Raw genomic sequence first — 12,500 nt, forward strand, 5'->3', positions numbered from 1 at the left:
ATAGATGGTTTACCTCATCATCTCAATCTTCATGCATAAGGAAAATAACTAATCTATCTGATGAGGGATTTATTAGGTGATTCACTAATGAATCTTCGTGGAAGAGAAGGTGAGAATATTGGTGAGATCCATGACCAGATGAAATCGTAATTCAAAACATCTTATAAATCACAGACGACAACTTGGCATATGACCTTCAATACAAATAAAAAGAGCATATAAATGTATATGAATATATATGTATATAAATATGTGTGTGTGTGTGTGTGTGTGTGTGTGTGTGTGTGTGTGTGTGTGTGTGTGTGTGTGTGTGTGTGTGTGTGTGTGTGTGTGTGTGTGTGTGTGTGTGTGTGTGTGTGTGTGTATGTATGTGCATATGCATGTACATGTGCCTGTATAAATATGTAAATACAAACATATATATATATATATATATATATATATATATATATATATATATATATATATATATATATATATATATATATATATATATATATCCATCTATCTATATATGTATATACATATGTATATGCACATATAAATATAAAACCAACACATATTCCTTAAACCTAATATCAATAAATGCATATAAAAGAAAGATCTTCATATACTTTCAAAAATATTTTTTTTGAGAAGGAATCACATAACAAAAAGAGAAGTAAAAAAAACTCTTACACTGTGGAACAAAACTGACCTATCAGAAGCAGACTGAATGAAGAATCACATTCTATTACTCTCATTAACCCTTTCACTGTGGATTAGAATTTTCCAACTTTACCCAATGTGTGCCACAAGTAGACATATCTGACCTTCAGAACTTTTAACATCAACTGTCAAACGCAGAGTTACCCATGACCTTAAAAAACATTCTTACCTGTCACTTGAAACTTCAAGTCAATCTAATAAGTGCTGCCAAGGTCTACTCCTTCATATTTTCATGACATAATGGGCATTTCAGTATTGTTTCTGCAAGCTGCACTTATCAGATATGTTTAGCAATAAGATAGCAAATAGCCTATACTCATTCATGTCAGTAAATTTCTTTACAGCCTGTGTACATGTTAATTGTTCATTATTTTCCATATGCATTTATGAACTTCACTTGCATTTTATTTTTTATTGGAGTGGTTTAGCAGTAGGGCAGTGTTGGAGGAAAAGTGTAGTATTGAAGGAGAAGTCCTATCAGTAACCTTATTTAACCTGACAACGATAGGGCGGTTTTGGCTCCATCCGGTCTAAACACTGGGTTATTTCAAGCACGCAGGCTTAACACCTCGGGCTATTCCAGGCCATAGCTGACACCAGGGCACACGATCACCTGCTGTACCAGCCATATGTGATATCATGACATGATATCACATCAGCCAGTGTTTACAGGTTACAGCAATTTGTAAAATACAACTTGTAATTTTTTTTACATACCTAACAAAAAAACTGTATAGGTGGAAAATACACAAGAGGAGGAGAAATAACATTTATATATGTACATATATATATATATATATAGATATATATAAATATATATATGTACATATATATATAGATATAAATAAATATATATATATATATATACATACACACATAGATATATACATATATAAATAAATAAATAAATAAATAAATATATATTATATATATATACATATATATATATATATATATATATATATATATATATATATATATATATATATATAAATATATATATATATCAGATTTGTTACTAGATTCTTATAAAAACCATGAAACCAAAAACCCAAAAACCATGAAATGTGTCAGCACGTCAGCTGGCGCGAATGGGTTAACAGACCAAGAATCAAGGAATTTCAGTGATGGATATGAAAAAACTCACCTACAGGCGATAATTGAAATAATGCAAAAGCAGAAAATATTAATTCTATCTTCTGGTGTACAATCACATCAAATCAGAACCATGATGAAACTCAATTTGACAGTGAAGGGGATCCATGTCTCAAGTGGACATATCCACTTGTGGCAGCAAAAGGGGTTAAGAAACTAGTTTTAATACTAACCAAGTCTCAGTCATCCTGTATACTCAAAAAAGCAAATTACGTACCAAACAGTCCTAAGGTGAAAACACATACCTGAAATAAGTCGGAGCAGCCCCTGAGCACCGGGCGGCTAGCCAAATCTTCTGTTTCTCTGGAGGCTGCGTGCTCATGAACACACTGTTTTCTTGCACACCTTTACGTATCATGAAAAGCCAAGAGAGCACGAGGTCAATATGATATATACATATTCTCATACTAAAAAAGAAAGAGAGAAAGAGAGAAAAGACATGCTTCAATCATGCCATAACATGAAAGATGCATGAAACTTGCATTCAGTAGAGTAAACCAAGAAACTTGGACACAGTCAGTAATGATGATGTTTACTGTTTATATCCATATTTACTGCTAACTTACCTAAGACACTCATGGGAGACTCATAATTGCGGAAAAGATGTAAATCTGGAGGTAATCTGTCAGCAAGTGTAGAAGTCACCATCACACGGGGACTTTTAATGTTGCTCATGACTGTATCTTTTCCAAATTCCTTTATGAGTATGTCTTCTAAGGGTCCAGCTTCATATGGCCTTCCACCAACAAATACTTTCTCCTTGAGGTTGTAGTATAGAGACTGTACATCTTGAACTGATTTTCCTGATTGTGAAGAAGAGGAAAAAATAATCAAATGTATGTTTATACACGTGCTAAAGTGCAAGAGTGAAAGAGTGAGGGTGTGTGTGGGGGGGGGGGGCTAGTGAATCTTGGAAACTACTGCAATACAGGCAGAAAAATAAAAGTGATGATTATTGTTTGAATTGATTTAAAGACTGGCCTGAGAATTTGTCAGACCTGTGTAATTTGATGAAACCCGAGATGAACATTTATGAAACTTGTATGCTCATTAAACTTTTGGTGAGTGATTGAAGAGGTGTGGTTTTAGGCGAGGGGAATATAACAATGTATCAAATATCAGAAAGAACATGTTAAACAACTGTTTTTAGTCCATTTAACCTATGGGGCTGGGTGACGAGATATGTCATGCAAGTATTTCATTCCTGCCGGGTGATGTCCTAACACATCATGATCTCTCAAAGAAAAAGTATGTTTTAGATCATTATGTTTCTACATAATCATAGGAGTTTGTATTGATACAATCTTCTTCACTTGAGAAAATGATGTAAATAAATACAAAACCTCCTATCATCACCCTATCGAAGTGGATGGGTGAAAAGAGATCTCTCCTGGCACAATACAGCACTGTGCCTCGTCAAGCGATTTTCACCTACTCGCTTAGACAGGGTGATAATTTGAGGTTTTTATATTTGTTTACATTATTTTCACATGTGAAGAAAAATGTGTCTTTACAAATGAAACTCCTATGATTATGCATATACATAGTGATGTAAAAGATACGTTTTAAGGGATTGATCATGACGAAATAGGACATCACGCGGTGGGAGTGAAATATTACCATGACCTGATGATAGGACATCATACGGTGCAAATGGGTTAAGTATCATTTAAAGGTAGTTTAACACATTCATCAATATGCGTATAATCATAAAAAGTTAATAAACAATATGACATTATTATCACATCTCTAAGAATCTTCTACACGTTTAGATGAAGATGAACAAAGTAACAGTAACTAACTCACCTGTGCAAAGCATAAGGGCTAGAAATCCTCCAGTGCTTGTGCCAGAGATCCAGTCGAAACACTCGCGAATAGGTTTACCCAAAACTTCCTGTATAACAAACAGCATCTGAGTCATTACCAGGCCTTTAATGCCACCACCATCGAGGCACAATACTCGTCCTGTTCTCTGAGAGCCATTGCAGTTAGTTACCTGCCATCTGTAATAGGGTTCAAGGGTATAGAATAAGTGTTCCTTCTAGTTTAGTAATATATAAAAAGATATTAGTAAATAAAAAATTCAAATAAAGAAAAAAACATTCTGTTTATATTTAAAGAATCACCTTATGGAGTCTGAAATTTGTTTGTTGCAAAGCTTTTCATCCATGATCCAACGAGACCGTAATAAAGGTTTCTCATACAGCGGCACTCCATTGAAACTTCCTTCATCCAAGCATCCATCAGAGCATGATGATAACTTCATTTGACACCTGTTGAGAATCAAATTGACTATATATAACAAATATACACTTATGTATTATATACAATCCTACTTACATACAAGTTATGACGGAAAAGGTATGTACATTCTTTCTTTTCAGTGTACCTAATAACCACCTGCAACCATGGATTACAGGTTGTTACAGGCCTGTGTGAGAAATAATTAAGTGTAAAAGCATATCATAATTCATCCTCAAAAACAATTCTTAATGAATACCAAATCTTTGCACACTGGCAAGTAATACTACCTCTTGGATCCAACAGTATGTAGCAAGTAGATAACTCTGTCCCTTTCTGTAGCTTTGGTCTTGTCATTGCAAGAAGCTGCTAAATGCCTTGGTGTCTCTCCACTCTTGTTAGGCACATTAATCTCACCTCCAAATACAATGAAGGCCTGTGAACAAGGTCAAAATAATTGAGGACGTTAATGATGCTATTCAGCTAATTCTAAATTGCTGTTTTCCTAGAAGAGAAAGACGAAAGACAATAAGAAAATGAAGTAAAAAGGAAAGACAACATAATATCAAAATACATGCACAAGCAATTGTAAGAAATAAAGCCACAAGTCGTGTAGTATCTTATAGTTTTTCTTTGAAAATGCTTCAACCTCTGGGCATTTTGCCTTTTCATAATGCGAAATCATTTAAAGGCCTGTACTACATATGGTTCACCATATCCAGCATTTCATGGTCTTTTAGAAATATCCTCGACTTGCTAGGATAATATCAATGAGTCTCATATGAGCAATTTTCAGACTAACCTGAACTAAAGTAGGTGAACACTGAGCAGCTGCCAAATGTAGTGGAGTCATGCCATCCACATCTGCAAAATTTGCTTTGGCTCCACGGCACAGTAAAGTTACTATGCACTGAATTCTGTTTCTTAAAACCTGAAATGTACGACAGATAACATCAATAATATAATGTATAGAAAGTAAGATCATTAATTCTATCAAAACATAACACATCTAAAGAAAATTCAGTGGACAACTAACCTCAAAAAGATGTACATTTAAACAAAAATAATTACCTTCAAGAAAAAAATGGTTCCTACTGCAGCAATAATTTTCATACTACTGATGCTGATAGGAGTGAATATCAGTTGACCTTACGTGACAAGCTTACCATGATATGTAAAGGTGTCTGGTCTGCAGAGTTTCGCAGATCTGGATCACAACCTATATCAAGGCACAGGTCTGTCAACTCTCTGGTTTTCACCCAATGAAGCAGATTTCCTCCTTTGTGCAAGTCCTGGTAAAGGAAATGCAATCATATTAATTTTTCAGTACCGTCATCCCCAACAAAATCTGTGGTAATTGTAGGTTTAGCCACGTGTATGTTCTGAGGTGATGTGGATTATTTCAGTCCTCTGAAATACACTAGCTCTGAATATTAAATAATATACCTTTGTTAACCAAATAATCTCTCCACAACCTATGTACAGAAAACAAGCATGGGAAAATATATAATAATCTATTAAATTTCACAATATAATGTAAATATTTCTTTGATCCAGCAATGAAACCTACATTCCAAGCTTTATCAACAAAAAACAGATACAGACATCATATGACTGAACAAAATGCCATTTACATTACCTTTGAGCTAATGTCCTTTGCTTGCACCAACTTTTCTATTTTTTCCCAATAGCTCTGGTTGCTTTGGTCCACAAAGTCATCCTTGTGATTTATATTGGCTCCAAGCTGGATCAAGTGTTTGATGTTATCTAATTTGCTACATTGAGCAGCCAGGAGTAAAGGTGTTTCTTGTGCTTTATTCTTTTTGTTTAACACTTGATGAAATTTCATTTTCAGGGCCTGAAAAAAAATATACATATAAATCAATACTGAAAAGCAAATTTAGGAAAAATAATTTTCAGCATGAAGGCACCAATTCTGTAGGCTGAAGTACAAGGAAGATATTGATGAGATACATTCATAATACTGAAATATTAGAATATATCAACCCATTGCAAATAGCTGGCAACATATTGATGCAATGAGTGCTTTTGACAACCATATGAAAGTCAAGTAAGATGCCACCCACTACCAGTTTTACTGATTTGGTGAGTGGGACTAGGAGTTAGGAGGAGTGCCTATAGCTGTAAATAAATAGATTTTTCTTAGTGACAACAAAACCTCGTACTTCTTATTTCAATGCTCTGAAAGAGAGCCTGACTACCACCCATCCATGATCTCTACCAAGCACTATCTTTAGAGAGCAGTGACACACAGCAAGATGCTGACCTCCAGCTCTAAGCTCTAAAGTACCAGCAATGACGGATGTGCAGGTGACCCAGACCATGTCCATTGTCTAAAAAGGCCTACTTCCTCTCTTCATGTAATAGGCATTGTGGATGGACATTTCTTATGTGCTTGGTTACGAAAGTAAACAAATACTTTAAAAAATTAAGGTTTTTATGCCTTATCATAAAGCTGCAATACTTTTATTATAAAGAACACAATGAGCTGATATGATCCCTATACTACAATTTCAGTCTACTGTGATATTAATAAAGCCAGTCATATCACACATATAAGTCTCACAATACAGTAAAAAGAAAAAAACGATGCACACAAAAATGGCTCTAGTACTAGTTGCTGGGGTAATTTAAGGGGGTAACTGATAGTAATGATACATCATTTTCATGCATTTCGTTTTGACAAATTCAGGGGAATGAGTTGTCGGGCTAAGTCTTTCTAAGTGAGTGCTGATAAATCTATGTCATGAAAAATCAACAGCCAAGGAGTTCAAGCATGTGTTGCTTGCCATCTTTTACATCTTCGATTTGCTTTACTGAGACTGAGAGGAACTAGATCATAAAGTCCTATTACTGGCTCTCTTTCTATGGAATGGAATAAGAACTGGAAGTCACTGTGAGCTGTATGAGAACTCAGCTCAGTGAGTGAATACATTACAGAGTTTATGTAGGGTGCAATATGCATGTAGTAGCTTCAGCTATAAATGCGCATGTATAGCAGTAGTTACAGTAGCTAAATTAAGAGTAATAGTAGAAGTATTACCATCAGTAGTAGGAGTAGTATTAGTAGCAAGTCGTAGTATGGGTAATAGCAGATTAACAGTAGTAACAGTAGTCGCTGCAGTAAAATATGAAATAAAGTACAAGTATTTGTAACAAAAATAAAACTAACCTGAATAACTGTGATAGATTTTGAAGAGGCAACATGCAATGGAGTATTTCCGCTTTTATCTACAACGTCTAGCTCTGCACCGGCCGCTATCAAGGCAGTAATGACTTTTTCATTTTCATTTTCCACTGCTACATGTATTGGGTATAGTCCTTCTCCATCCTCAGGAACATTAAGAAAGCTGGAATGTGAGACAATCAAACAAATGAAGGTTTTTCGGCATAAATACATATATACTTCTTCTCTTAACCCTATGACGACGGTGCATCACACTCGTGTGACACAGCAAAATTCCCGATGCCAGGGCGTCATGCCAGTGTGACGTTTCCAATGCAATATTTCAATGGCCCGGCATAGGGGTTTTCGCGTAGCGCGTGCCCCGTCGGGAAAGGGTTAATACTTTGGACAAACAAATATCAACACTTCATGCAGAAAAAGCTCTGAATAGTGCCCAAATGTTTGTATTTCATGGTTGATAGATTAGAGATATTGATTTTATACACTAGAAAATAGGTCTCTCATGATATGTTAAATGGCTGTTATACACAGTTGCCATAATCATACAAACTTGATGATCATTAGGTTGGCCAACCAAAGAAACAAATTAAATCATACAATATAAGATGAGACACACACCAGTAAAAATAATTAAAATTACATTACCAATACATAACAAATATATTTTTCCTGTTTTGATGAGAAAGCCTACATCAAACAAAACAAGACTCACTCATACCCTTGTACTTCCTCATTTTTCAAAGCGTCCAGAAATCCAAAGTGAGAGATGATGTGGCCAACATGCCATGACGGATGATCCCTCAAGAAGTCCAGGACCTTCTGCAACACGCTCTGACAAAGGACTTCCTTCCCACATGACTCCACAAGCGGACTCAAAATCTTACTATAAGCTTCATAAGCCTGTTTGGCCTCTGCTTCTGTGCATGTTCTAAGAAGGCTGAAATCAAGATGAAAATTTCAAAAACATCATCATTAAACCTGTTGTACTTATATTTCTCTGTAAACTGTCTATGAACATACAATTTTTCTTTCATGTAAATCAAAGACTTTTCCCCTTGATTGGTAACCTGCCAGAAATAAACGCAAAATGAAGAAGAATCGAAGCTTCAAAATTTATTTCTTTAATAAGGACTGATCAATAATATCTATCATAAAATCTTTGCATTAATGAATGGGAACACGAAAGAACAGCAGTTACGTCATTTATGCCATGACATTATTACTTTCACTTTGTTTGACCTTCCATACATTAGAAGAAATTATTCATTTCCTTTTTCTTTCTATGACAATATTATGTGGAAATCTCAAACATAATAAGTGACAGTATCAACATATGGTGTGGACAAGATTTGTAAGTGTCTGAACCATATTGCCCCATATGCCATTAATGACAACTTTTAATTAGTTTACCCACAACCATCTTTTTTGCTTCTTTTGCCTTCCTCTAGCGATTTCAAAAGCTCCTCAACAAAATGGCCCCCAAATTGAAACTCACCTGTAAGCATTGCGAGAATTGTTGATTTCCTTATGTATAATGAGTTCAAAGGCTAGATTTGGGTCTTCACTTATGTCATCTTCAGCCAGTGGTATGATAATGAACATGCCTTCGACAACCGTGAAGGCCCGATTTGCATAATCGCTCCAGTTGACATTATTAACCTGAAGCAGAAATATAATAACAGTTAATCTACAAAACAAGAAAACTGTCTTTTTCATGACACCCCAGAATGATGATGACTTGACAGCTATAATCCACATGGCAGTGGTAGACTGGCAAATGCTTCAAGAATTTTCATCTATGGTAGATCTATCATATATTGAAAATAAGAATGTTAAGCTTTTCACATTGAGTTATCTTTTGGTGAAAAATACATTCTATTCATCCATATAGAAAAGTCTTAGATCAATGGGCCATTCATGGGTAAGGATGGTTTAACTTCACTCTTATCATGTTCCAGAATTTTATACCAAATAATCAGGGGCGCATTTGTCTTTTGACAACTGCATAAAGAGGTGCCTCTGCTGAAAGCTATAATAGCCTTAATATGCCATATAAATTGAAGCATCTTGGATTTTGACTGTCAAATAGTGAAGCAGTTCAACTCTATCCTGATGGAATATTTGTTGGCCTTCACTGCAGCACTGACATTAGCAGAGGTTATTGTGTTCCATATGCACATGCTGTGCCATATGGGTGAGTGAGTTTTACTAAATGCACATAGTTTACATTAATTTACTCTAAAATGCTATACATTAGGCACAAATCAATTGCAATTTACATGATCTGTGACCCTACCCTCTCTCTAAGAGTAAAGACAATAATAACCAAACCAATAGTTGGTTTTCTGATATATAAAAAGAAAAAACAAGTTTCCAATTTCAAAAAATCTCTAAAAAAAATATCTCTAATCACTGTGTCAAAGATAAAACTAACCTTGGTTGGTTGTGGGCCCCAGCCCAGACCTCTTGCTAACTTGCCAAAAAACTGAGACATTCTGCCCTGGAGGCTTGCCTCTGTGTTCACATTCTCTGATGATACCAGCTGTGAAAGAAATACATCAGTTGGTCCTTGAAAATATCAAATACAAAATATAAGCAGTATATCAGTTATCAACTTTAATTTAACAATAGCATCTCCACTCCTTTTACAAATACATTTAGCTAATACAAAACAAATCCCAAGCATTTAGTAAAAACAAACCAAACAAATAAAAACAACATGCATAAACACAGATGTTATAACGTGGAGTTATAATGTTTAAGTCTAAATAAAAAAGGATTTACAATTACAAGACAAAACAGTCCACAACAACAAGGGAACCCTGGGAAGATTTGACATCTGTTTTCTTTTCTTAAACAACGATTCCTTTTTTTATGGCTGGTTTTAATACACAAATGTTTTAGGACGATCATTTATTTTTCATTTCTGTTTTTCTACCTATCATTATGAAACACAATCCAAGAAAATGTTCAAGCTATTTTAAGCATAGATATATTTATATGATAAATTCTTACTAACGTAGGAAGGGTAGGAAGGGAGGAAGGGGAGAGAAGTGATGGAAGAGAAGGGAGGGAAGAAGGAATGGGAATGAAAAAGGAAGAGAATGAGGAAGAGAGAGAGAAAGAGGAAGAAAGAGAACGACTACTCCAATAAGTTTTTATCTGAGTAGGTACTTTTCAAAATCAAGTAAAATTAAAGCATTAATAACCAATTTCAAAAATAAAAATGTCCATAAACAGCCTCGGAAAAAAATCAAAGCAGTTCATCACACTAATGAAAAGGTCCAGAAGGACTCACAAATACCATTCTACATTGTATACAAATTAGAATCCTACAATATATACTAATTTGTAGGTAAATATTCTTAATTAATATTGCCTACAGATTGCTGCATATATGCTCAATTTCAAATGGGTCTACCAGGCATTAAAAGATCATAGAAAAATTGGCAGATGGGTCTTCCTCAAACACCTGGTGAATGTCCCTTGATCTGCCAGTGAAAATAGGTCTTGAATGTAAAGTGCAATTCAAGTTTTCTTAAATCTCTTGTGTTGAAAAATCCCAATGACATCAGTTTTTCTGATGGGGTTCCACCAGAATCAATGCCATAATCTTTTAGCATTGAAGCTGGCAGAGCATTTCATGACATGGTTGGGACTGTAGTAGTGCAAATAATATTGTGCTATAAAAAGCAACTTTGCACTACCTTTTACTTAAACAGCTGGTGACAGATTACTACTATTCTTGAATCCTTTGAATAGTCAAAGTCTTTGACAACATGGCAGTACAGTTAGACAGATCTATACAGTAATATTGCTATGTTGGTACTTTAACCCATTCACGACGGGGGCATTCCAGCCTTGCATGTAACAATGCCAGGGCTCTCGAACGCATAGACCTTAATCAGTTAAATAAACGACGACGTATGGCGTCACCCAGCGAACGGGCCTAGAATGCGCGGTACCGTAGTGTACCACCCATCCAGAGAGGGTTAAGTAAATACCACTGGCACCAGTATCAACCCGTACTGGTACTATTACCACTCGTGCATAAAATGCCTTTCTTACCAAGCTCTTCAAATAATGCAATATGTTCTGCCTCTCCCTAGGCACTTGGTGAATGGATATGGCAATTTACATACGAAATTGCATATATGTAAAATGGGCAACCACTTGATGGCAAACTTGTCAAAAGTTGCAAGTGCTTCACAATGCAAGGTGAGGAAAGCATAACCACAGGTAGCTTATTCTACCAAGAATATCATGCCACTGCTAGGAAAAAGTGCCATTTAAATTTTATCCATTCTTCAATCTTGATGTTTTGTGAAAACAATTTGAACTGAATCTGATATTTAGCACTCCTAAAAGGCATCTTTTTCATGCTCATATTAGGATTCTTCAAGAATATTTCCTCCAATTTTGTACTTCGCATACTTTGATATCATGGGGACAAATGTAGGAAACGTAGATCCGAGAATTAAATGGATTATACTTTTATATTTTCTTGTAGGAAAAGTTATGAAAAAAATATGAATAAATAGTATAGACATTTCTCATATAATGCCATTGATGCTGAATCAGAATCAGTTCACAACTAAACATAATTAAATACCTTATCTTGTCACTGATACAAGTTATTCAGTGTCAAGCCGTGCTCACTATCAGTGACACATCCCTAAGAAGATTTATTATATTTGGCAAAGATGAATAACTTACAAATTCTCTCACTTCCCCTTACCATGCTGTGAAGGTTTGCAGTTCTGCTATATGACAGCATCAAAACATTGAAAATATTGCTAACAAATTAAATTCATGTGTAAAATTAATGAAAACATATGAAAATCCCTCAATTGTATTTATAGTCAATGTTTACCTTGATGCAGTTATCATGCCAAACAAGAGCAAATTTTTTCTTTTTCTTTTTTTGTTCCTATGATACCCATAAGTATATTATTCATTCTATAATTCCTTTTCTTCTAAATAACACCATTCTTTTCCTACACATCCCCTTGTGCAATTTAAGGGTTAATCTGCTTGACAATAATAATGTCAACAACACTGATAATGGTTATGCATGAGGTCTCAATAAATAATTTCAAATCAGTGAAATCTCCAGGAAAACAAGTGGGATGAGATCATGCTATAAACCACTCATACATGCAAAATCTATAAAAAAAAATATGATATT

General features: G+C 34.9%; 1 protein-coding gene across 10 annotated transcripts in view; it reads right to left on the bottom strand.

Moving 5' to 3' along the window:
- LOC122257704 (85/88 kDa calcium-independent phospholipase A2) overlaps positions 1-12,500 on the bottom strand; it is a 38,918-nt gene that overhangs the window by 19,120 nt on the left and 7,298 nt on the right. For all 10 annotated transcript variants that reach the window (XM_043023172.2, XM_043023169.2, XM_043023167.2 and 7 more), the window contains 12 exons: positions 9,747-9,854; positions 8,808-8,971; positions 8,031-8,249; positions 7,298-7,475; positions 5,744-5,962; positions 5,271-5,396; positions 4,907-5,035; positions 4,395-4,540; positions 3,990-4,136; positions 3,670-3,866; positions 2,430-2,666; positions 2,109-2,208 (listed from right to left, as the gene is read on the bottom strand). In XM_043023172.2, the coding sequence (XP_042879106.1) occupies positions 2,109-2,208; positions 2,430-2,666; positions 3,670-3,866; positions 3,990-4,136; positions 4,395-4,540; positions 4,907-5,035; positions 5,271-5,396; positions 5,744-5,962; positions 7,298-7,475; positions 8,031-8,249; positions 8,808-8,971; positions 9,747-9,854 (1,970 nt within the window). The remainder of the gene's footprint in view (positions 1-2,108; positions 2,209-2,429; positions 2,667-3,669; positions 3,867-3,989; positions 4,137-4,394; positions 4,541-4,906; positions 5,036-5,270; positions 5,397-5,743; positions 5,963-7,297; positions 7,476-8,030; positions 8,250-8,807; positions 8,972-9,746; positions 9,855-12,500) is intronic.

Source organism: Penaeus japonicus, unplaced genomic scaffold (assembly GCF_977035675.1).
Source record: "Penaeus japonicus unplaced genomic scaffold, GWHDUDI00000001_assembly GWHDUDI00000035, whole genome shotgun sequence".
Lineage (NCBI taxonomy): Eukaryota > Metazoa > Arthropoda > Malacostraca > Decapoda > Penaeidae > Penaeus > Penaeus japonicus.